The sequence below is a fragment of the Macaca fascicularis genome, chromosome 10 (genome assembly GCF_037993035.2).
Source record: "Macaca fascicularis isolate 582-1 chromosome 10, T2T-MFA8v1.1".
In the NCBI taxonomy this organism is placed as follows: Eukaryota; Metazoa; Chordata; class Mammalia; order Primates; family Cercopithecidae; genus Macaca; species Macaca fascicularis.
In genome coordinates this window covers 97550861-97576050 of record NC_088384.1, presented here as the reverse complement: position 1 = coordinate 97576050, position 25190 = coordinate 97550861, and the positions used below count along the sequence as shown (strand labels likewise).

At 43.4% G+C, this 25190-nt stretch overlaps 1 protein-coding gene across 13 annotated transcripts in view; it reads left to right on the top strand.

Annotated features, from left to right (window-relative positions):
• CHD6 (chromodomain helicase DNA binding protein 6) overlaps nt 1-25190 on the top strand; it is a 211987-nt gene that overhangs the window by 147745 nt on the left and 39052 nt on the right. For 12 of the 13 annotated variants that reach the window (XR_012419397.1, XR_012419398.1, XM_065523165.2 and 9 more), the window contains 8 exons: nt 8128-8292; nt 9598-9777; nt 10849-10959; nt 12633-12835; nt 13549-13748; nt 14473-14632; nt 17568-17657; nt 19761-19864. Coding sequence is in view for 10 of the 13 variants with exons in the window: in XM_065523165.2 (XP_065379237.1) it covers nt 8128-8292; nt 9598-9777; nt 10849-10959; nt 12633-12835; nt 13549-13748; nt 14473-14632; nt 17568-17657; nt 19761-19864 (1213 nt within the window). In the remaining 3 variants the exon portion in view is untranslated. Of the gene's footprint in view, nt 1-8127; nt 8293-9597; nt 9778-10848; nt 10960-12632; nt 12836-13548; nt 13749-14472; nt 14633-17567; nt 17658-19760; nt 19865-25190 lie in introns of those variants that run through there. The other variant, XM_074005362.1, reaches the window with a different exon arrangement.

Below are 25190 nucleotides of genomic sequence, written 5' to 3'. Positions count from 1 at the left end.
CTCAGTGCATTTTATCAGGGAATGCATGATATGACCTACATCTTATTACTTGTGATGTAACTTTGATTACTTGGTTAATGTGCCATCTGCCAAGTTTTTCCACCATAAAATAACTATTTATCTCTAAAAATTAGTATCTTCTGAGTGAATATTTTGAGACTCTTATCCTGGTTTTCATCCTACTTCTGTCCATTAATTTTAGCTTCCATCAATGGTTCTTGCTTTCAGTAAATTATTACCATGGTGTTTAGCTGATGGTAATTTTCTATTCTCGTCATTCCTTCTACATTTATTAATAAGAATTCTATTATAACAAAGTTGTCCTTTGTCTCCCATTTATTTATATCAGTATTGACTTGTGGATATTTCTTTTATTTTATAATCCATTACTCTATTTTGTTTTCAAGTTGTTCATATTTGGCCATTGGTAGCTCCTTCACATTGGCTTCTATATTTTTTTGACATACTCCCATCGTTTTTTGAGTGCTTCCTTACTTTCTGGCACCATGAGATGTTCAAGTTCATGTTACATTTTTCCTGCCCCCGCCTTGGAATTGACCATTCTCCAACGATCCTTGCTTGCTTTTACTTGAGAATAGCATTTAGAAACCAAGCTCTGGCTACTAGGTATGCCCACTGCTACTGGAGTGTTATTGCTTCTAGAACCTCTGTGCACATGGAGCTAGGAAGCAGATGTATGCATACTTACACAAGCACTTACACCACACAGCTATATTTATTCTGTATGTATTCATCCATAGTGAATTTTCTGATTACAGTGCGGCATCACAGCGTTCATTATAGTCTCCTCCTCTTCCTTATTTGTAACTTCTTTCTCTGGCAGGATGAAGCCTGGACCTTGTTATCATAACACGGTATATTTACTCATTTATTTCATCCTAGTATACACATCAAGTAGTTTTAGAATTGCTAACCCATATTTTGTGAAAAATACATTTACCAGAATATAATGTTGGTCTATAATGGATTTTGGGCTTTAGTATTACAGTATATAATCAGAATACTATTTGCCAAAGTTGCTTAGTTTAGTTGTTTTCTTCACCACCTGCTTCAGTGTGGTTAAATTAATAGGGGGAAACATCAATTCCTAAAACTCAAAAGCAAAATGAAACAATTGAATCTAGCTGTGTATCAAGTGAATAGCATATAACTCACAGAAAAGGATTATTTCAAGGGTCTATATTTGATGTTTATACATTTTTATTTCTATATAATTTCATTTTGCAACTCCAGCGTACCCTTTATCCAGATTCACCAGCTGTGTTTACAGTTTGCCTCATTGACTCTATCATTTTTGCCCTTTCTCACTCTCTCCTTTGTGTCTCTGTCCCTTTCTTTCTCTGAGTACATGTATAGATACCGACATCACTTTTTGACTGAGATATTTGAGAGTAAGTTGCAGGCACTGTACCCCCTTGTCCCCTAAATACTTTCATTGTGTATTTCACTCAGTACAAGGACTTTCTCTTGTTTATTCACAGTTCAGTTCTCAGAATCAAGAAATAAAAATACTGTTCTCCAATCCACAGTTCATATTCAAGTCTTATCATTTGTTTCAACATATTTTATAGCTGTCATTTCCCCAGTCCAGGATCCAATCCAGGATCACCCATTACCTTTAGCTGTCGTGTCTCTTTAGTCTCCATTAATCTGGATCAGTTCCTCGGTTTTTCTTTTTATTTTATGACCTTCAAGCTTTTGAAGAGTACTGGCCACTTTTTTTGTAGGTTGTCCCTCAGTTTGAATTTGTCTGTATTTCCTCAGGGTTGGATCTAGGTTTAGTACTACCACAGAACTGACACAGCCATCTCAATATATCACATCAGGAATAACATGGTGTCCATTTGTCTGATGATGGTAACTTTGATCACTTAGTACAGTGATGTCTATCAGATTTCTCCACTTACAAAGTTTCTGTTTTTCCCTTTGAAAATAATAAGTAATTTTGGAGAAATAAATTGGAACTGTACCTATTCCTCATCAAAGTATCATCCATTGGTTTTAGCATCCATTGATTATTTTTGGCTGAATCGATCATCACTTTGATGGTTACAAAGTGGTGATTTTCTGTTGCTCTGAACTGGTTAGTTAGCATTCTACTATAAGAAAGAGTGTTCCCTTTTTCTCCCATTTATTTATGTCAATATGAATACATGGGTTCTTTTTTTATGTAGTGAGTTATAATCTGTTACTATCTTTATTTCGATGTTCTGTTCGTATAGTTCTAGACTTAGCCAGTGGAGTCTCTTCAAGCTTTAAGTGTTATTCTCATATGTCTCTCTCATTCATTGAATACTTTCTTACATCTGACACAGTAATATGTTTCAGACTTATCCTATACTTTCTCTACCGCAGCCCTAGCTACAGTTAGCCATTTCTCTAGCACACTGTGCCTCTGTTGTATAGAGAATGGTTTTTAGTAATCAAGATTCAGGAGTTAGGTGCGTTCATTGCTACTGCAATGATGTTTCTTCTAGGCCCTCCCAGTGGACGTAGCTGAAATACACACAGAAAGAGAGACTATAAATATGCATATGTGTAAATATATGCATTCATTTGTATATGTGTGTATACACACAAGTGCATACATAAACATGCATATCCATATCTATTTCTGTACCTTTATGTGTATGTATGTGTGTGTATAAATACACATGTACACCTAACCATGAGTTAACACTGATACCTCCAGTTCATTATAGCACCACAGATTTTATTTTAGTTTTCCTCCTTTCCATATTTATAATTTCCTTCTCCAACAGTGAAAGCCCTTACTTTTGCTACCGCCAGTATCTTTACTCATTTGCTGAATCCTAGATTAAACAGAAAGTAGTTTGAGGATTGCTAACCTTGCAACTATAGAAAAGAAACCTACTTTGAAGTGTGTATTTAAAACACTGTACATACTTAGCAGGATATAACCCTAAGTGGCTGGGGGAGAGAAAATCTTGCATGTTTTTGGTAATTATGTTTTAAATGAGTTGTAATGGTATTGGTTTTCTAAAAATGTTATATTATGGGACAAATCAAATGAGTACTGATATTGGTGTGGTTGAAAATTGAGTTTTTCAACATGGTTAAAGAAATACAAATGTGAGGTTGATGAAACTAAAATCCCTCAATCATAATTTGAACTAAAAATATCAGTATGACCTCATGATGTATTTTGTTTTATATATGCATATGTTTATATACACTGTGCACACACAAACACTTCCTATATTTGCCCACTGAGTAGGCCCTGGAAACCATGACCATCCCTAGTAGCAGGGACCACCCCTAGGACATCCAGATTGTTTTCTGTAAGTTTTCTACTCCTATCTATGACTAGACTGTTTCTCAGCCACTTGCCCTGCAGCCTGGCAAGAGAGAGGAAAAATTAGCTATTCCCATGCTATGAAGACCTTTGCTCTGGTCTTCCTGGTGACTCTGCTGTGCACAGAGAGCCCAGGGTCTGTTCTGCTGCCCATGCTTGGTGGCCTCACACATAAACCCTTGCCTGCCAGCTATGTGATCCTTCCTCAGTGGGGTCTGGATCTCCCAGGAGGTGACCAGCATTGTTGAGTCTAAGAAAGTTACAGTGGAGAACAAGTTCAGCCCTCCCTCATGCCCCAAGAACAGCTTGGTAAACCAGGATGTATTGGTTCACTTTCACACTGCTGATAAAGAAATACCAGAGACTGGGAAGAAAAAGAAGTTTAATTGGACATACAGTTCCACATGGATGGGGAGGACTCAGAATCATGGTGGGAGGCAAAAGGCTCTTCTTACGTGGAAGCAGCAAGAGAAAATGAGGAAGAAGCAAAAGCAGAAACCCCTGATGAGCCCATCAGATCTCATGAGACTCATTAACTATCGTGAGAATAGCATGGAAAAGACCAGCCCCCATGATTCAATTACCTCCCCCCCGGGTCCCTCCCACAATGTGGGAATTCTGGGAGATACAATTCAAGTTGATATTTGGATGGGGACACAGCCAAACCATATCGCTCTGCCCCTGGCCCCTCCAAATCTCAGGTCTTCACATTTCAAAACCAATCATGCCTTCCCAACAGTCCCCCAAAGTCTTAACTCATTCAGCATTAACCCAGAAGTCTGCTGTCCAAAGTCTCATCTGAGACAAGGCAAGTCCCTTCTGCCTATGAGCCTGTAAAATCAAAAGCAAGCTAGTTACTTCCTAGATATGATTTGGATACAGTTATTGGGTAAATACAGCCATTCCAAATGGGATTAATTGGCCAAAACAAAGGGGGCCCATGCAAGTCTGATACCCACCAGAGCAGTCAAATTTTAAGGCTCCAAAATGATCTCCTTTGACTTCAGGTCTCTCATTCAGGTCATGCTGATGCAAGAGGTGGGTTCTCGTTGTCTTGTGCAGCTCCACCTCTGTGCCTTTGCAGGGTACAGCCTCCCTCCCAGCAGCTTTCATGGGCTGGCATTGAGTGTCTGTAGCTTTTCCAGGCACACAGTGCAAACTGTCAGTGGATCTGCAGTTCTGGGGCCTGGAGGATGGTAGCCCTCTTCTCACAGCCCACTAGCCAGTGACCCAGTAGGGACTCTGTGTGGGGGCTCCAACCCCACATTTCCCTTCTGCACTGCTCTAGCAGAGGTTCTCCATGACAGCCCCACCCCTGCAGCAAACTTTTGCCTGGACATCCAGGCGTTTGCATACATCTGAAATCTAGGTGGAAGTTCCCAAACCTCAATTATTGACTTCTGTGACACTCAGGCTCAACACCATGTGGAAGCTGCCAAGGTTTGGCGCTTTCACCCTCTGAAACCACAGCCTGAGCTGTGCGTTGGCCCCTTTCAGCCACGGCTGGAACAGCTGGGACAGGGCAACAAGTCCTTAGGCTGCACACAGCACAGGGACCCTGGGCCCAGCCCACAAAACCACTTTTTCCTCTTCGGCCTCCAAGCCTGTGATGGGAGGGACTGCCATGAAGGTCTCTGATATGGCCTGAAGACATTTTCCCCATGCTCTTGGGGATTAACATTAGGCTTCTTGTTACTTGTGCAAATTTCTGTAGCCGGCTTGAATTTCTTCCCAGAAAATTGACATTTCTTTTCTATCGCGTAGGCTGCAAATTTTCCAAACTTTTATTCTTTCCTTCCCTTATAAAACTGAATATTTTTGACAGATCCCAGGTCACCCCTTGAACACTTTACTGCTTAGAAATTTCTCCCACCAGATACCCTAAATCATCTTTCTTAAGTTCAAAGTTCTGCAAATCTCTAGGGCAGGGGCTAAATGCCACCGGTCTCATTTCTTAAACGTAACAAAAGTCACATTTGCTCCAGTTCCCAACAAGTTCCTCATCTCCATCTGAGACCACCTCAGCCTGGACTCTGTGTGGCGGCTCTGACCCCACGTTTCCCTTCTGCACTGGTCTAGCAAAGGTTCTCTATAAGGGCCCCACCCCTGCAGCAGACTTTTGCCTGGACATCCAGGCATTTGCATACATCTGAAATCTAGGTGGAGGTACCCAAACCTCAGTTCCTGACTTCTGTGACCCTCAGGCTCAACATCATGTGGAAGCTGCCAAGGTTTGGCGCTTTCACCCTCTGAAACCATTCCATATCTCTGTCAGCATTTTGGGCAAAGCCATTCAACAAGTCTGTAGGAGGTTCCAAGCTTCCCCACATTTTCTTATCTTCTTCTGAACCTTCCAAACTACTCTTCCAACCTCTGCCTGTTACCCAGTTTCAAAGTCACTTCCACATTTTTGGGTATCTTTCAGCAATGCCCCGCTCTACTGGTACCAGTTTTCTGTATTTGTTCATTTTCATGCTGCTGATAAAGGTATATCCAAAACTGGAAACAAAAAAAGGTTTAATTGGACTTACAGTTTCACATGACTGGGGAGGCCTGAGAATCATGGCAAGAGGCGAAAGGCTCTTCTTATGTGGCGGTGGCAAGAGAAAAATGAGGAAGAAGCACAAGTGGGAATCCCTGATAAAGACATCAGATCTTATTAACTATCACGAGAATAGCACTAGAAAGACTGGCCCCTGTGATTCAGTTACCTCCCCGCTGGCTCCCTTCCACAACACATGGGAATTCTGGGAGATAAATTCAAGTTGAGATATGGATGGTGACACAGCCAAACCATATCACAGGATATGCAAATTTTGGGCACCAAGATGAACTTCAGGCTTTCTTATTGCAAGGAGGACCTCTGTAACACAGTGGACCAAGTGGTAGGAGGTGCCTGGGATCCACCCTGCTCTAATGCTATTTTCCTGTACGCCCCAGTGGCCTCTTTTCTGTCCCAGTGCTTACTGGGCTTCTTAGTCTTTGGGTCACTTTAGTACTGAATTATAGGAATTCTGGTGTCATTTTCAGCCATGAGGTTAGGGGAAGAATGTGGGCAGGGTATGGATGGAGGCTTCCATATCCAGGGATTCTGGCACTGGGTGAGACCCTTATGCGCAAACATAGAATTCCTGCTTAGACTTACCCCTTTCTCTGGGTCCAGTAACTTCAAATCCAACTCAAACAGCCTGGCCTCAGACATAGGGGACACCCATTGCTTGCAATTCTGGACTCCAGGATCAAGATCATACGGCAGGAGCAGAAGTACAAGGCTCCAGTCTTGCTCTGCCACTAACTCACAGAGGAGCAAGGGCCATATTTCTTACTGCTCTGGGCCAAGATAAGGAAGGGCCCTGGGTGTCCAGTGATACCCGCAGGGCTCACTCACATGGCATGGCCACCTCTTCCTCTCGGTGTCAGTAATCACCCCTCTGCTTGCTTACTCGGGGGAAAAACATTTCCACTAAAAGAAACTAGGACTCCTGGAAACAAAATGGCTGAAGCCAGGTCTGGACAGGAAATGTATAAGAGGAATGTAGAATATGTTGAAAGCAAGGGAACTATCAAAAGACTACTAGTCTTTGATATACAGACATGAATGTACACATATCCGTACCTATTTCTTTATCTGTGTATGTGTATGTATATGTGTGTATATATACATATACACCTAACCATGAGTTCATACTGATACCTTCAGTCCATTCAAATACCACAGAGTTGATTCTCATCTTCGTTTTTTCCACATTTGAGTAGGTCATGTTGAAGGAACTCAGGAGCCAACTTAGTGAGGCTCCTATGGGCCAAATGTAAACAGCAATAAGAATAATAACTGCAGTTCAGTAAAACATGGCAGATATATTTAAATGCATGCCTTCATTGTATCCCATAAAGAAGTAATTTTAAAAAAAATTTCATTGCTCACTTTTTGGGATGTTATTTTGGAAACTGATTACATAAAGAGATAGCTTGTCCCGCCTATATGAACTGTACATTAGGGTAGCCCCTGATGAATTAACAGATCTAGGCAATGATCATCAATTCAAAAGAAAGATGACCAGATACCATGTGCCTCTTGATGGATATTCAGATGCTCAAATCCTAAGCTGATCAAGTTCCAAGGTAGAACTCCTAGTTCAGAGAAAATACAGGGAATAAAGGTACCTGTTCAGTGACACAGCAGAAATGCAGTTGTTTTTAAGTGTGGCAAATGATAATATATATTTTATAAGAGTTTGTATCTTTAGAAATGTGTATTGAAATATGTAAGGATGAAACAGTATCATGCTTAGGATTTACTTTGTAACAATCTGGGAGGGTGGAGTGTGGTAAAAATAAACAAGATTGTCCATAAGAGGTCATTACACTGTCCTGTATTTTTGTCTATGTTTGAAAATTTCAGTAGCAAAATTTTAAAAATAAACTTTCAGTGCTACCAGCTCCAAAGCATATCTTCCAAGAGGACAGGACAGCATCCTGGGAATGTGTGCCACTCACAAGGTGCCTTGCACAGACCACAGCGGGGCGGGGGCACAGGATGGGACACCATGTCCTTCTCATTGCTTTATCCCTGGCACACAGTAGTCAGTACACAATGGGAAAAGAAATGAATGGCCACGGAGGTGGCAGTCAACCTTTGGGTATGAACTGTGTTCTGAAATCAGTCCCATTACTTGTGACCGAGAGCTGGCCACTCACACCACATGACATGTAAGCACTCCCCTATTTCCAGGGCTGCTGCCGTTTTATATATATGGTGACTTGATGTATATGACCCTCCCTCTTCCCAGGCTCAGGCCCGATGTCACCGCATAGGCCAGAGCAAAGCCGTGAAGGTGTATCGCCTCATCACTCGAAATTCCTACGAACGCGAGATGTTTGACAAGGCCAGCCTGAAGCTGGGTCTGGACAAGGCTGTTCTTCAGGACATCAACCGAAAGGGTGGCACCAATGGGGTGAGTGTGATGGGCCTACTCTGGAGTCTTAAGGAGCATTGGTCGCACAGCCCAGGCGGGCTTCTCTTACGGCTGTTTCAGGGTTCACTTTCACTGCATTGAGCCAGCCCTCACATCATTATTGGGTAATTCCCTACAACCAGGCATGATTCAGAATCAGGTCTCTGTGTTTTCTAGGTGGTTAAAGAAAATCTGTAGAAGCAGTTATGAGGTAGGATTGCCCAGCTTGGTGTAACATTTCAGTAAACAGTTTTTAACTGTGCCCATTAGAAGCTAGTAGATCTTAACATTGTATTTGTATAATTTAAAAAAAAAAAAAAAAAAGTTTAAAAAAAAAAACACCTTGAATTTGTTACTGTGCCTTATCTCATACCTCAGACTTTGAGCTTTGAGAGTGTACTCGGCCCCTAACAGTGCTCGGCGTATTAGAAACATAAAGTGCGGGATGGTCAGTAAACAAATGAATAAATTAGCAGCTTAAAATAAGGCAGTTAAAGTATTTTTCCCCCTCTGAGGGCATAAGAATTGCAGCTAAGATTCTTAAATTGTCTTAAAGTATAGGCAGACAAAGCAGAATATCTCCTTAATCTCTGGGCTCAGGGCATCAAAGATTGGATGCTTAAACTTTCTAAATGAGTTGTCTTTAGTCCAGATGTTCCATATCCTCTTAGCTATGCATATGTTACTAAGTATAATACTTCAAGTTAGTCATGCAGAGAGTCATGGAATTCTCTCTTGTGATTGATATAAAGAGAACCAGATTCTTAATTAGAACCAGAAAAGGGTGTTTGGAATCCCATTTCCTGTTTTCCTCAAGAGTTGAGAAGATCACATTTGTCATGGGATTTTTTTTTTTTTAGTTGAGAAATGACATCATTTACAATACTAATATATGTATTTATTTAATAATGAATAAATCATTGTTCTGCTTGTTTGGTACATCTGGAAGTTTTTAAAGATACAGGCTTTAACTAAAATATAAAGATGTCAAAAATACCATCTTCAATGGTGCATAGTTGTAGTGGCTTGTGACATTTGATAATAACCAACGTCCTGAAGAATGTTAGGGACCTTGGATCATGTGCTTGGCTTTATTTCAGAGCTGCCTATAGAGGACTGTCTGCCTGCCCTCCCCAGAGTATCGCATCTGGGTTTTCACTAGCTGAAGTTTGTTGCCCACGTCCTTTGTTCTTCTGACATGCAGTTCGTGGAGGAACTATGCACTGAACCACAAAAACCAGATTTGAGGCTGTTTTTCTTCTATACATTTTCCACTTTGTGAGTAGCCTTTGGTGACCTGTCCAGGTACAGCAGCTCTCAAAAATGGAGGTGGAGGACCTACTCCGGAAAGGTGCTTATGGAGCCTTAATGGACGAAGAAGATGAAGGTTCCAAGTTCTGTGAAGAAGACATAGACCAGATTCTGCAGAGGAGAACGCACACCATCACCATCCAGTCTGAGGGGAAAGGGTCCACTTTTGCCAAGGTACAGGGCCTTCTCCCCAGAGCTGTTGGGGGTGGGAGAGAAAAAAAATGTTTATTCTCTGAAACCCATTAGCAGGGCTTCCCTTTCTCTGAATGCAAATCCTAGAAATTGGCTGCAGATTTAGTCTGTGTGCCTATCTAAAGATATAGATCCTTAGAGGAGGAAGGAAGTCTGAATAGGGAGTCAGGGGCTATACAAAGAAAATACCACTCCTCATCTTTGAGAGCTGATCTTTAACAGACAGAATAAACACTCCTATTCCCAGTTGGCTCTATTTGCAAGGACTGCTCTGAAACCTTCCAGTGGACATCTTGATTTCCTTATAGACCACTTCTTGATCACCGATAGAGAGTGGAAGCTCCAGTGAACACTCCATTCCCCAAACTCAAGCAATTAGTTTGTTTATTTAATGGGAAAGAGATTTTACTTAAAATTCCCAGCTTCTAGTCTGGGTGCCTCTTTTCTCCGCTGTTGAGGCCACTGGATTTAAAACTTAGATCACTCTCAGGTTTCCGTAGCCACAGCCACTGCTGAGTCCTGTGAGAGCTTTGTGACCTGTTTGATTAAATCTCCTGTTTGGTGACACCTGGAAGTTTTTTAGTGGGATGTTCTGTGTTTTATAAGGAGAATATGGGTGAACGATCCCTTGTCTCTACACCTCGTACTGCCCAGCCCAGTACCTTTTCCATAGCAGACATTTGGTAACTGTTGCACTGAAAAAAAATCTAGAAAAGTTTTAAGAGTTAACTCTTTCATAGGGAACTAGACACCAAGTGGCACATTGCCATTGTCTTCCAGGGTTTGCCTTCCTGCTACCAAGCTTAAGCTCCAAAAAAAATGATCCTTTCAGTTGAAATTGTAATTTGCTCACCCAATCTTTAAAATAAAAGGAAAAAAAAAAAAGAATAACCTTGAGATTTTCACATTCATTTTGGAAGCCCTGTTAAGGGTTTGATTTTGAATGCAAATAGATAATAGACTTAGGTTTCTCCTGTATTTGAAGTAACACTGGTGTTTTATTAGTTTGTACTGTGTTCAAGCACAGTTTATTAATTCTTGTCTTCTTCACAGGCTAGCTTTGTGGCTTCAGGAAACAGAACAGATATTTCCTTAGATGATCCTAACTTTTGGCAGAAATGGGCTAAAATAGCTGAACTGGACACTGAAGCAAAGAATGAAAAGGTACAGCATAATAATATTTTATTCCATGGAACATTCACTTATGTCATACATGATAGTAAATTCCTACACAGCTCAAGTCATTATTTACTCTTGAGTCTTGGTTCTTAAATTATATTTGTACCATACTTAAAATATGCCTGGCGCATAGACAACACTCAGTAAATCTTAACTGTTGTCATTTTTAAATGGCCATTCAGTCTGTTGGGCACCTGGGAAATTAGATGAAGGCAATTAGAACTGGAACCGGACACAGGGTCAAGTTCAGGCCTCTGTCTCAAGCCAACATTCTGTCCCTTGCATGTGACTATTTTATTTCTATTTCAACACTTCCTGTGAGAGAAACTTCACACATAATAGGAAGAAGGAAAAAGCATGACAAAAGTTTGTTGGCTTTACCTCCATTCTTTCAGTGTCTCGTGTTTTCTTAATTCTAAACATGAGAAAGAGAATGGACTTTGGAGTGAAACCAGAGTATGCCTTTGGATGAAGTACTTGACCCCCACTGAGATTAGTAGAAGAGGAGTTGGTGAGGCCCACACTGTGGGGTTACAAGGTAGCATTTGTGGATATAACTGGCACCAGTGCCCAGCCCACTGTGAGGCACCTGTTAAATGTTGGTTTCCCTTCCTTCATCTCTGACCCTGTCACCTCACTTCAGGATGAGTGTCTTCTCAGGTAAGTATTGAACTCTCATGGTTCCACAGACCCAGGAGACAGTCCCTCCTTGTAGCTAGCTAATTCAGTAACCAGCACCCAACCAGAACCACCACAGGTTGCTTAATCCACCCTCTTTTCTCCTATAAATAGAAATGCTGATTTTCTTCGTTTAAGAAGATCCTACAGTCCCCTTTAGTAACCTGTTCTAAGTGTTTCACAGTGTCACAATCAAGAAACTACTGTGTGTGCAGGACATTGGGTCCAAGCCGGGGAAGAAAGCACGGTGGCTCTGTAGCCAGGCAGAAGCAATTGGAGCCTTCTTTGTTGGGAAGCACAGTGATCAAAGCAGGGATAACACTGGACATTTGTTATCTGGGCTGTGTGGAGTACTCAGGAAGTTAGCCTGGCTTAGGAAAGAGGTATAGGGGGAAGGAGTGAGGAGCAGGAAGCAATGGAGACTATAGAAGACACATGGCCAGGGGAGCCATCAGAATGACCGAGGCTCCTGAGCTGGAGATGGTATTTTCGGTGAAAGGCAAAGGGTTAGTGGATAGAACCAGTCGAAGGCAGATAAATATGCGTTTGTCTTCAGAAAGTTGCTGAGCAGATGGAATTCTCTGGCTTGTCTTGTCTCCAGAGTGCAGACTGCTCTCTGCATGCTGGGCAGAACAGCTGGGTCTTCACCACTCCAGGCTTTCTTAGCAAGAGCTGACCACCACTTTGGTCACTGGGGGGGCCTTGCCTGCCCACACCCCGGGTAGAATGACTACAGAAAGAACAGATGGTGACAAGTAGCACTGGGGGTCAGGGAGCACGCCAACTTGAGCAAGTCCCAGAGAATCCTGTCTGCTTGTCCTGTGGTCATGGAGACAGCAGGTGTGCTGGGAAGAGCCCTTCGTGCTGGAGGATGAGACGGGCATGGTTCTATCCCAAATGTGTCCTGGGGATACACTTATGCATTGTGATAGGAGTAGAGAAAAGAGGACTTTCTTCCCAGTAGTCCTCTCCATTTCTAGGAAAGCTTAGTGATTGACCGACCTCGCGTGAGAAAGCAGACCAAACACTACAACTCGTTTGAGGAAGACGAGCTCATGGAGTTTTCAGAGTTAGACAGCGACTCAGATGAAAGGCCTACGAGATCCAGGCGCCTCAATGACAAAGCCAGGCGCTACCTCCGAGCGGAGTGCTTCCGGGTAGAGAAGAACCTGCTCATCTTTGGGTGGGTATTGGCTCTGCTTGGTTTTGTTGTTGTTGTTGTTGTTGTTGTTTGTTCCCCTCTGTTTTTCAGTCCCCAAGGTTTGTCTAGGATGTCTCTCCAGTCACCTTTGGGATTATAGGGCAGAGGGGGATCTGTTGGAGCAAGAGAGAACCATGCCTTCTGCCCAGAATCCCTCAGTCACCATATGCTCTGCAACCACAATGCAGACATGCCATGGTTTTCTCATATGCCTGTCACAGCAAATCTCTGGTACTAATTTGCTGTCTGGTACTGATTTCCTGCTTCCCCCCATCCCCCAAGGATATATGAGGAGTCCACACAACAGATGTTATAGTCAAGGCATGATTCGTGCGGGGCTTTGACTCTGGTAGAAATCAAAGGTTCAGCTTCTGTGAGCTCATCATTGCTTTTGAATAATGCTGCTGGACTCTTTAATTCCAAATTTATTCCCTGCTCCCAGTATTTTGGTCCCTCCGTGTTTAACATTGTAGTGGCCATATGAAGTTCTCAGTGTCCAACATCCACCTTAGTGATATTTAGTGTGCTACAGTCAGGTGGTCCTCAAAGGCCTTTCAGGACAAAGCCCTTGGGATGATTAACAGACCTACAGAGAACAAAAGCATGTATGGCTCTTGTTTCTTCTCCTGTGGGGAAGCTGCATGCATGGCCTGGCCCATCCTCCCTCCAACACCTGTCTGTATGTCCACTGTCAGCTGGGGCCGGTGGAAGGACATCCTGACTCATGGCCGATTCAAATGGCATCTGAACGAGAAGGACATGGAGATGATTTGCCGTGCCCTCCTGGTGTACTGTGTCAAGCATTATAAGGGAGACGAGAAGATCAAGAGTTTCATTTGGGAACTGATCACACCTACCAAAGACGGGCAAGCCCAGACCCTCCAGAACCACTCAGGTGAGAGGTGGCAGGGCCACACCTAAGAAGCACAGATTCCCATGCACTTCGTTCCCTCTTCCTCTGCGGGGTCATGTTGCTGTGCTTTGGTAGACTTCTCTTTCTCAGGTGTTTTTCAGAATGTTACCAGTGGGAAAAGATGTTGCTTTCAGTTCTGCCTCAGAATCTCCCAGTGTTACCTGTGATATTTTGTTTAAGTACAACTGGGCCCTCTTAAAGTTTCCCACATCTGGTCCTGCCCACTAACCTGAATCTCACATGGGATCCCCCTCTGAATTAGGGATGCACACCCAGTGCTCTCTGACTTGCCTTCTGCATTTCACCATCCTGTCCCTGTCCCACCTCTGTCTGTGCCTTTTCTTGTGCCACACTCCTTCTTCCCTGTCCTTGGTTAAGGCTCCCCTTGAAGTTTCAAGTCAATTACTCCTTTTCTCCCAGCCAGGTTGTAGTTCCCAAAGGGCACAGGTTGTGTTACACCTTTCTTAATCCTCACAGGGTACTTGGATTCTTACTGACAGACTAAGTGGTCCTGGAGTTTGTTTACTAAGGAGGAGACCAAGTGCATGGCCTTCCCACCACCACCACCTATGGGCTAAGGAGTAGGGTCTGCTATCCAGACCACAGCCCAACTCTGTTCTAACAAACCCCAGTCCAGCTCTGTTCTAAAACTCGTGTTTAACCCCCCTTGGCTATCCACTTGCCCTATGCTCTCTTTCTGTTTCAGGCTTGTCTGCCCCAGTCCCTAGAGGGAGGAAGGGGAAGAAGACGAAGAACCAGCTGCTAATCCCAGAGCTAAAGGATGCAGATTGGCTGGCCACCTGCAACCCCGAGGTGGTCTTGCATGATGACGGCTATAAGAAACATCTCAAACAGCACTGCAACAAGTGAGTGTCCCTCCTCCCATACCCTGTTGGCAGCCCGGCTCAGACTGCTTCGATTCCTGGGAACGTCACAGGGAGACCGCTTCATGCTCTTGTGCTGCTTCCATGCAAGGTCTAGAAAGACAGGATGCGTTATCTGTGGTCTCAGCTGGGTCAGAATTCATGTTACAGGTCCTGTAACTCCTTTAACAGTACCTCTGCTCTCCCACAGAACCTGGCCCCTCTGCCATCGCATTGTATATACCCCTGAGGATTTTTCTGTTTTGACTCTCAAAAACCAGTCAGTTCATCCTCTGCCCCTGAGGTCACATTAACAAGGGCAGAACATTGTGGCCTTAGTCGCTGCCACTCTCAGCCTCCTCTTCCAGTTTGCTGTTGCCATTCATGGCCTTCAGTTATTTGATAGGCATGCATTTGAGGTAGTATGCTTTGTGTCTGTAGGCTAACAGCTGGGGGCAGCAAAAAGAAAACAGTATTGAAAATGAAACTTTGTTCACATGTAGTTTAGTCTTGGGGACTTAGGGCATTCAGCGACAAAACAGTGGCAAGTTTGCATATGGATATTTCCACCACTGTGCAATATATCTGACCCTTGGAAATTATCTAATTCGTGTCAAAGTCATGCAAGAGTTATCTTCCCAGAATTCCTGGTAGGCAGTGTGAGGGCCTCCGGTTGCACACCTCTGGTAATCAAGAATTTATTACCTTATAGGTTAAGAGCTTTTGCTTGGGTTTTCCCATCTCCCTGTAACATCTTCTTAATGATTCTGTAGTTGTTGGGTTGTGTGGTGTTTTTTTTTTCTTTTACAGATAAAGTTTAATCCTTTCCCTTGATCACCTCAAATACTTGAAGATAAGTCTCATGCCCAATACTGTAATAAAAACTATTGTACACAAAAGTACAAGCTCTTCAGAGACAGCAGTAAGCACTCAATGTGTTGTTATTATTAGCACGATTATTATTTTAGCCATGAAATTATCATCTAAAGAACTTTTAAAAAGTGAAAAAGCACTGTTTCAAATCCAAGCTAAAAGCAGACAGGATAATGGTTATCCACTGGGGGTGGGATAGTAACTGGAAGGGAATACCAAGGGGACTTAAGGGAAAATAGTCTGCTTCCTGATCTGGATGCTGAATACACATGTATGTTTTGTTTGTAGGAATTCTTTAAGCTATACATTTTTGCATTGTGCACGTTATGGAAGTATATTTCACATCAGTAAAATACTTTTAGAAAGAAAAAAAGGATATGTCGCCACCCAAAATATTAATGGATTGTTTTCTTTGGCTAAACCAAGGGCGTTACAAAACTGCTGCAGCTGTGTGTCCCTTTGAGTTCAGATGCCAGCTGGGAGGAGGGGCTGGCTAGAAGGAATTGTCCATCCATCCTCTGAATTGATTTCCCTTCCATTTGGAGGAGAATTGAATACTATTGGCTTTAAATTCTGTTCTCTCATGCTGCAGATATTGTCAGACATCAACACATTTGTTTTTCTTTATGGAAATGGAAACAGCTCTCCCTGTCTTAAGGAGACAGACATTTTCAGGAAAGCCCTACTTTAATTGAGCTAAGTCTCAGCAGGCAGGACTCTGACATTCTGTTCCAGTTTTTACTAAGGAGGCTGTCAGCTATGACCATCTACAAATTAAGGATTGGCAGTGGTTGTAAATTCCTAAGAGTTCTTATTCTCTGGGCTTTAAAAATAAACAAACAAACAGGTTGGGTGCGGTGGCTCACGCCTATAATCCCAGCACTTTGGGAGGCCGGGACAGGTGAATCATCTGAGGTCAGGAGTTCAGGACCAGCCTGGCCAACATGGTGAAACCACATCTCTACTAAAAATGTAAAAAATTAGCCAGATGTGGTGGCGGGCACTTGTAATCCCAGCTACTCGGGAGGCTAAGGCAGGAGAACAGCTTGAAGCCGGAAGCGGGAGGTTGCAGTGAACCAAGATTGCACCATTGCACTCCAGCCTAGGCGACAAGAGCAAAACTCCATCTCAAAAAAAATAATAATAATAATAAATACTCTCAGAATTATTTGAGTTGATTGACAGCTGAGATGAGAAATGGTATACCAGAGATAATAAGGGTTCTTTGCAATCCATAAGTTCTGACTTTGTGTGTTTCCACTTACAACTTGAGCCCACAGGGGCACTTTCTACCCAGATCTAATAGATAGAAATTGTACTTTCTTAGAGGCCTTTGTCATAGTCCATTTTCTGCTGCTATAACAGAATACCACAGACTGGGCATTGGCTCATGACTCTGCAGGCTGGGATGCCCAAGAGCATGATGCCAGCTTGTGGGCAAGGGTCCTCCGATGGCGAAAGGCATTACTTTTGTTACATACCTATAGCATCCGGCAAGATGCAGAGCATATAGTAGTTGCCCGACAAATACTTGCTTAATTGCTTTGTCTGAGACATGTTTGATGCATTCCTGTGGAGCCTGATTGTGGTCCCTACAGAATAAAAATGAATTGAGCACCTCAGAATAGAAGACACATTGCCATGAAAAATAGACACTTGCCTTTATTCATTTGTTCATTTAACTGTGTACAAGTGAAACTGTTTGAAAGCACCACTGTTCACCCTACTCACTCTTCAGTAGCTGGCCTTTCAGAAGCCACCTCTGCCTAACACAGGTCACTGTGGCCACATGGAAGGGGTGAGTACTCTTAAAGATGAGAAGCGCTGTCTGTTCCTGCTGCCCCCTGTGGCTCACAGGATGATGTAGTCATTTTTTTTTGTAAAATGGGAATGAGCATAATAATGTCTGCCATAATGTTTTGTTTCTCTAGTGCCTTCTCTTCTATTACTTCATAATATTAACTACATGGGAATGTCCAGAATTTCCCAGTGTTAACTTGGGCATGTGGTTCACAGATAGTTATGGGTTCTAATTTGTTTGCATTAATGTGTTCAACTTTCATAGAGTACTTTTGCGAGTCCGGATGCTGTACTACCTAAAAGCTGAAATACTGGGAGAAGCAGCTGAGAAAGCATTTGAAGGAAGTCCTGCCAGGTAAAGCAAATCAAACTTAATATGTCAACGTTAAAGAATTGACATAAAATGCCTATTCATGGAGCTGGCCAAACTTGCCTGTGCTTAAAGAGGCCCATGTTCCTCCTACCCCCTGCCCAGGACCAGTGACCCGGATGGGAGAACAGGCAAGTAGAATAAGGACAATTCAGGTCATCTACAAATAAAATAAAGGAGAAAACCATTTCTTAGAAACCTAGCTTTTGGTGAGTTAGTTCATTTTATTTCCCTCGAAAGTGTTGTAAATTTTCTTTTAAAATAGTCATTTACTGTAGAATGAGTGTCAGTTACTGATCTGACATGTATAGACTGGAAGTTTTACCCACCATCCCATTCTTAGCGATAGTACTCATATACGTATTTCTTTTATTTGCTGATCATATGAATATGTGCGGCCTATTTGATTTGTTGCATGTTAGTTTTGCAAATTAGTGTTTTGAAAGCTATAGAATCCTGTGGGAGTATCCCAAGATTTTCAAGAGTGAGGCTACCAGGTTCTCAGCTGGCCCTTAATAAAGCTGTCAGAAAGACCCAGTTTGTAAATGGGGCCACCAGGTGTAGTTTGCTAGCCCTGTGCACACCTGTCATTCCTAGAGAATACCAGGAGTGCTGATATTCGGATTTTGTGTTGAGATTACCTGGGGCCATGTTTTCTTCTTTCTCTTGCTTTCCTTTGAGCAATGCTAGTGTCTCTAGAGTTCATAGGAGCTCTAAAGTAAGACGGAGGGACATAGACAACCCTACCCATGGGGCAGCTTATAATCAGAGCCAGGCTTCTCAGCAACTGTTGTCACTTTTTATGCCTTTCAGAGTCACTGTTGTAATTTCCAGCAGGGATGGGGAGGTTGTGTGTTTGATAGACAGGTTCAATTTGAGTCATATAAATGCAGCAGAATTCCGCCTGATAATTTCCATCAGGTGTTACCTGGCAGAAGTAGTCTGAACTTACCGCTGTCATGTGTAGGAAGTCATAGGTGGTAGCTAGGTAGAACACAGAGAGAGTAAATCCGCTGCCCACCCTCTTCCTTCCTCTGCATTCCTCTGTCTCTTACTGCTCCTGTTAAGGTTGAATACCTTCTTGTGGAGAAGTTGCCATGAGACATGAACAGCAGTTCATCCCAGAGAAGTCATTCAGCCATGGCACTGTGCAGGCAGAGCCATGGATCCCTGGAAAGGTGGGGATCAGGAAACACTACCCCCACAGAGGAAGCTGGGCCTGGTAGGGAGCATTCAGTCCTGTGTCACAGTAAGAGCCTGATGGAAGAAGAAACTTCGGAGGCAGCTGGAGGGGGAGGGAGAAGCCATCCAGGTGCATGCTATTCCCTAAACCCCAAAGCCTTAAAGAGCGAGGACTGTACTCAGATGAATGAGAACAGTGAACTTAGGGTTTATATGAGCTCTCAAAACATAGACAGAAACTCAGAGAGGGGCTAACACCTGCATGTCTGGCCTAAGGTGAGTTATGTGCATCCCTTTGGCCAGGAGCAATGCAGTTTTTTATCATTTTTAATCTAATAGACCACTGCCAGGAGGTGCCACCTGTTATGGCACTTACCCTCTGAAAGGCCTCCTGATATACCCACTTGTTGCAGAGTGGACTCTTATTCTTAAATGGTACGTAAGATCTCTACTTGTTGCGGCAACATACTGAGCCACGATGATTTGGGTACTATTTTAAACATTCAATCATGTATGAATTCAACTGTTGGGGAAGCTCTACCTTCAGATGTCCAATATATCAATGGCCTTTGCTGTGGTTCACATAAGGTGCACATTAGAACTCCATACATGTGGATCCCAAAATGCCACCCTGGACCAACTGACATTGGGTTCTCCAAGAGGTGCTTCAAGACTGTGTCAGGCTGTCAAAGGTGGAGCCTGGAAATCAAGTACTTATGCTTAAATCACTCCCTAAGTGATTCTCATGCAAAGCTCTGGTTGAGAAACGATGACCCACAGCCTTCCTAACTCTTTATTGTTTATTGTTACCTTAGCATCTCAGCATGCCACTAGGACTGTGGCCCAATACCAGGGTTGGGCCAGTAGCTTTTGTGTTGTTTTGAGTCTACGCCCTTCCTTCCCTAGGGAGCTGGATGTGCCTCTGCCCGACATCGACTACATGGAGATCCCAGTGGATTGGTGGGATGCTGAAGCCGATAAGTCCCTTCTCATTGGCGTGTTCAAGCATGGTGTGTATTTCTCTAAAGGCGTTCCCTTCTGGATCAGTTTCCCCCAGGAAGGATGAGTTCAGCCGCTGTAACCTCGGCGTGTTCCTGCAAAACTCCATCATTCTGTTACACATTCATCTCAAAAAGTAGAGCTTAACCACTGCCCCGTTGGAATTTCCACCAGATGAATATATGGCTCACAATAATACTGCAAATATTATATTATTGAGGAATATTCAGGCCACAAAGAACCTGTTTGGTGTATATCTTCCTCCCTTGCTTGTCCATGCTGTCAGATATGGGACTGCCTCTAATAGTCCCAATGCCTGGCACATAGTAGGTACCTTGAATGAAGGAGTAAATAAATGGTGGGAAATGCTAAGTTTCAGTATTTCATATATGTGCAGAATTATAAGGTCATTCTAGATAACCTATGTATTCCTAGTATGTATCTTTTACTCCATTGGCATTTTAAAAACTAAGCACAGAAGATAGCATAGACTATCTTTTTTAAAACTTTGGTAATTGAGCCACTAAAGGGGACTGAGAGGTTTTCTAAACACTTAGAAAAACTGAAGTGTGTGCTCCCTTTCTTCATCTCTGGCAGTGTTTTAAACAGCTGCCCTTGCTTTCAGCCAGCTGCCAACCATTAAAATGAATGATGAAAGGGTCAAGTGATAGTCACCCATAGTATGCCTGATAGACACTTTCCCTGCCAGGGGAATCAACAGAAATTTTAAAATGAGGAGCAAGGTTTAAAGTGAAAAGAATTAGGTATACCTGGCTTTAGCTATCAACTCCACTGCTTACTAAATGTGTGACATTGGGCAAGTCATAAGCTTCTCTGACTTATTTTCTCACCTATACAATGGAGGAGATATAGTATCAAAACAGCCTACCTAGGGATTGTTTAAAGATTAAATATTACAGTAAATGTAGACCACCTAGAACAGTGCTTGGTACATAATAGGTGCTAGGTGCTATTCCACTCTACCATATTACTCTGCCTTTGGAAGGTTGTTAACTTTCTAATGCATGTTCTTTAAAGGGAATTCTTCAACTTTTACAGGCTAACCAGCTATATTTAAGTAACAACCATGCCTATACATATTTTAATTTGGAATCCACTCAAAACTTGGATGCTGGTATTGAGAATGCAGGCTTCAGTGGTGCAGTGCTGCTGAGAACTCTTTGTCAAACCACTGGGGTTAGGCTAAAGCGGTGCTGTCCGGTAGAACTACATGCGATGATCGAAATGCCCTAATTCTGCACTGTCTGCTGTGGAAGCCACTAGCCCTGTGTGGCTGTTGAGCACTTACAATGTGACTAATGTAACTGAGCAAGTGTATTTGTATGTACTTTTAATTAATTCAAATTTAAATAGCCCCATGGCTCCTCTGTTGTTTGTTGTTATTTTAGCATCTGTTACTAGCATCTGTTAGTGGCTCCTCTGTTGGACAGTGCAGGGATAGAACTCAGCTCCAAAGTAGAAAGAAGTGTGTGACCTCCCTGTTAGTCACAGGGGACCACAGTGCAACCCAGACTTGGTTTAACCTAGTTTTGGAAGGACCCCAGAAGACGACAGGCTGCTAAAGACAGCCAGATTCCAGAGCATCTGAATTTGGTGTGTGGGGGAAGGTCCAGTGACCCTGGGTCTCATTTCAGTGGTGGTTTTAGGGCACATTGTCAAATCCCTGCATGGCAGCAACATGCTGTGAAAAGAGAACACATCTGAAGTCCCAGAAGTATGGCAGATAGAATTTACATGCTGCTACTTCTTCCTCCCCCACCCCAACACGCCCACCATAGACACACAGAAAATCAAAGCAGATCAGGACTTGGAAGAAATAAAGGCAAGTCTCCAAATGCAGAGGTCATTTAAAGCAGAACTGAAAGCTTAGGGGCCAATATGACAGTGGACCAGAGGGACTGGGTTTTTAATACCCACAGAAATGGAAAACATGGCCTTGAAAGGGTTGCCCCTCCAGGAAAGGGAAGCAAGAAAAAGCTCTCTGGTCCAAGAAAGCAGAGCTAAAGAAACAGATCCCTGAGAGATAAAGAGATGAAGACATGAAAGAGAAGATGAGACGTAGAGGACAGAGTGAGGTTGACATCCAAGAGGTGAAACAAGACATGCCCAGAAAATACTAACAACAACCTGGTAAGGCAAATCAATATCACACACAGTCTGTGAGGCAAAAAGCATAATTTGGAAGAAAGGGGGTCATTACACAATGATGATAGATACAACTCACCAGGAAGATAGAATTAATAATTCTCATGCGAAGGACACAGCCTCAGAATGTGTAAAAGTGGACAGGAATCTAAGGAGGTCCAAGATGCTTTCTCACCTGGAAAAGACAAGTTATTTTTGGTGCTCCACCTTCTAGTTTCCTAATCCCTAATCACCATTCAGGGTATTGGGATTAATCAGTTGATCTCTTAGTCTCATATTGGAGATAGAGTCAGCCCAGATGATACATAAAGTCACTCCCAAACTCTTCTGCTCATTGAAGCAGGTTTGCGAAGTATAAATTGTTTTTCCTGATCGTACCTGTGAGATGTTAAGATGACACTTCAGGGCCGGGCGCGGTGGCTCAAGCCTGTAATCCCAGCACTTTGGGAGGCCGAGACGGGTGGATCATGAGGTCAGGAGATCGACACCATCTTGGCTAACATGATGAAACCCCGTCTCTACTAAAAAATACAAAAAACTAGCTGGGCGTGGTGGTGGGCGCCTGTAGTCCCAGCTACTCGGGAGGCTGAGGCAGGAGAATGGTGTAAACCCGGGAGGCGGAGCTTGCAGTGAGCTGAGATCTGGCCACTGCACTCCAGCCTGGGCGACAGAGCGAGACTCCGTCTCAAAAAAAAAAAAAGATGACACTTCATCTCATTGTACAGGATGAGTTTAGCAGATAATGCTATAAAGACAAGAGAAGAAACAGCCTCTGTTCTCAGTGCTAAGAGACTAATCCTAAGCCATAAATGCAGGCTCTGCATAGGGCCAGATCAGTTTAGTTGGATGGTTACGTTGGAGTCAACTTAGATGAGGTTGGACAGATGCCTCATGGGCCCATCCTCCTTGGCACCCTCCAGAGTCATCAGATCCTGCCCCTGCCTGGCTGCTACCTATTCCATGAGCTTAGTCTTAGACCTGTCCTCATCTAGGTAGCACATCTGACCACCCCTTTCTAATCTTAGCCCTCATCACAGTATAACCAAGCACACACAACATGTCTTACCAGGTGACAGCTTCTCAGATACTCAGCAGCTCTGGAGACGTGACACTCAGCCATTTTCAGAAAGCCAGTCTGTCTAGTGTTCACTTTTCAGGGATATTGTGTCAGGAAGCCCTCTTCACTTCACCTGCATGCCTTGGTTAAGTATGAGCTGTAGGGCTGCAACCATTTTCTTTGTTAAGAAACACATGACTGTTCGTTGACTGAGGTTTTGTGAATCTTTTTTTTTTTTTTTTTTTTTTTGAGACGGAGTCTCACTCTGTCGCCCAGGCTGGAGTGCAGTGGCTGGATCTCAGCTCACTGCAAGCTCTGCCTCCCAGGTTCTCGCCATTCTCCTGCCTCAGCCTCCGGAGTAGCTGGGACTACAGGCGCCCGCCACCTCGCCCGGCTAGTTCTTTTTTTGTGTGTTTTTTAGTAGAGACAGGGTTTCACCGTGTTAGCCAGGATGGTCTCGATCTCCTGACCTCGTGATCCGCCCGTCTCGGCCCCCCAAAGTGCTGGGATTACAGGCTTGAGCCACCGCGCCCGGCCTTTTTTTTTTTTTTTTTTTTTAAGAGACAGGGTCTCACTCTTGTCACTCAGGCTGGAGCACAGTGGCATGATCACAGCTACTGTAGCCTTGAACTCCCAGGTTCAAGTGATCCGTCCACCTCAGCCTCCCAAGTAGCTGGGGCTACGGGTGCACACCACCATGCCTGGCTAATTTTTTTTTTTTAATTTTTTGTAAAGAGGGGAGCTCGTATGTTGCCCAGACTGGTCTCAAACTCCTAGACTCAAAACAATCCTCTTGCCTCCACCTCCTAAAGTTCTGGGATTATAGGCGTGAGCCACCATGCCTGGCCTTGTGGATCTTTTAGTCCACTCCAGACATATCCTGCTGTAACCCTGTTAAATGAGATGAATATAGCCATGGATCCATCTCCAAGCTGACCCCATTAGCACTGGCTTAGTTATTGGTTGGAGCTTTAGCCTGCAGCAAGAAGGCTTCTGTGGCAAACCTATTCTAAATGATGCCCTTGACAGCTCAGTTGGGTTGAGTGACTACTGCCCCTCCAAGGTAGCCTGGATCTGTGAAATTTTCCATGACATACAGACTTTAGTATTTCTGTTGATATTCTTAGAGAGCAGCTTATAGACTAAGTGAAAAGAGGCAGGCAGCGGACACCCCCTCACAGGCCTGTCACATTGCTGTTTGTCTTTGTATTGCTGTTGCAGCTCCTACTGGCCTCTTTTCAGTACAGTTGTTAGGGTTTTCTAGGGGACTAAAATAGTCATTCTTCCTCGCCTCCAGCTTCACACCTAATTGAGAAATAAAATTACTGACTCTGTCTCTAGGCTTCAGATCCACACATGACAAGAGAAAGTCTACAGAATAGAAGCTTGCCCAGGTCAGAGAGGGTCCCAGCATGTTCCATGCCTGAGCACAGAGTGTGAAGGTGGTATACTCCTGGACAGTTGGCCTCCCTCAGTAGTAAGGGGACAGTAAGGGAAGGATTTCACCATCTCACCTGTCATTTAAATTACCCCTCTCTTCATGAGGAGCAGGTGGAGAAACTGACTGGAACCTCCTTAAAAGGAGTATTGGGGAAGTTTCTGTTTTGATGTGAGCTGAGACAGGAACATGGGGAAAGGGTGAGAGCAATTCTTCTTCCTACGACAATGATTTGAAGAGAAATAATCTAGGCAAAATCGACTCATCTGGTCAGTTATTTGTTCAGTCTGTACCGTGTCAGGCCCTTTGCTAGATACTGACTATATAATGATGAGCAAAAATAGATACAGGTTCTGCTCCTAGGAAGCACACGACCTCATGAAAGACTTAGAGCAGTCAAGTAATTGCCGTAAGGAATAAGTGAGTAAAGAACATAAGGCACTGCAGAGCTTCTCATGCCAGGTAACTCATGTGGGCAGCACCTGTCATGGAGATGGCAGGAGAGCCACTGTGAATTTAAAAGATCAGCTACCCCACAGCTCCTCAGGGAAAAGAACCAGGTGCTACCTACAGCGTGAAGGATACAACTGCATCAACAGTAATATGAGAACAAAAACCAAGATAGAGATGAAATACCAAACACAGTAAAATCAGGTTTGTTCCTAAGAGCCAGGCT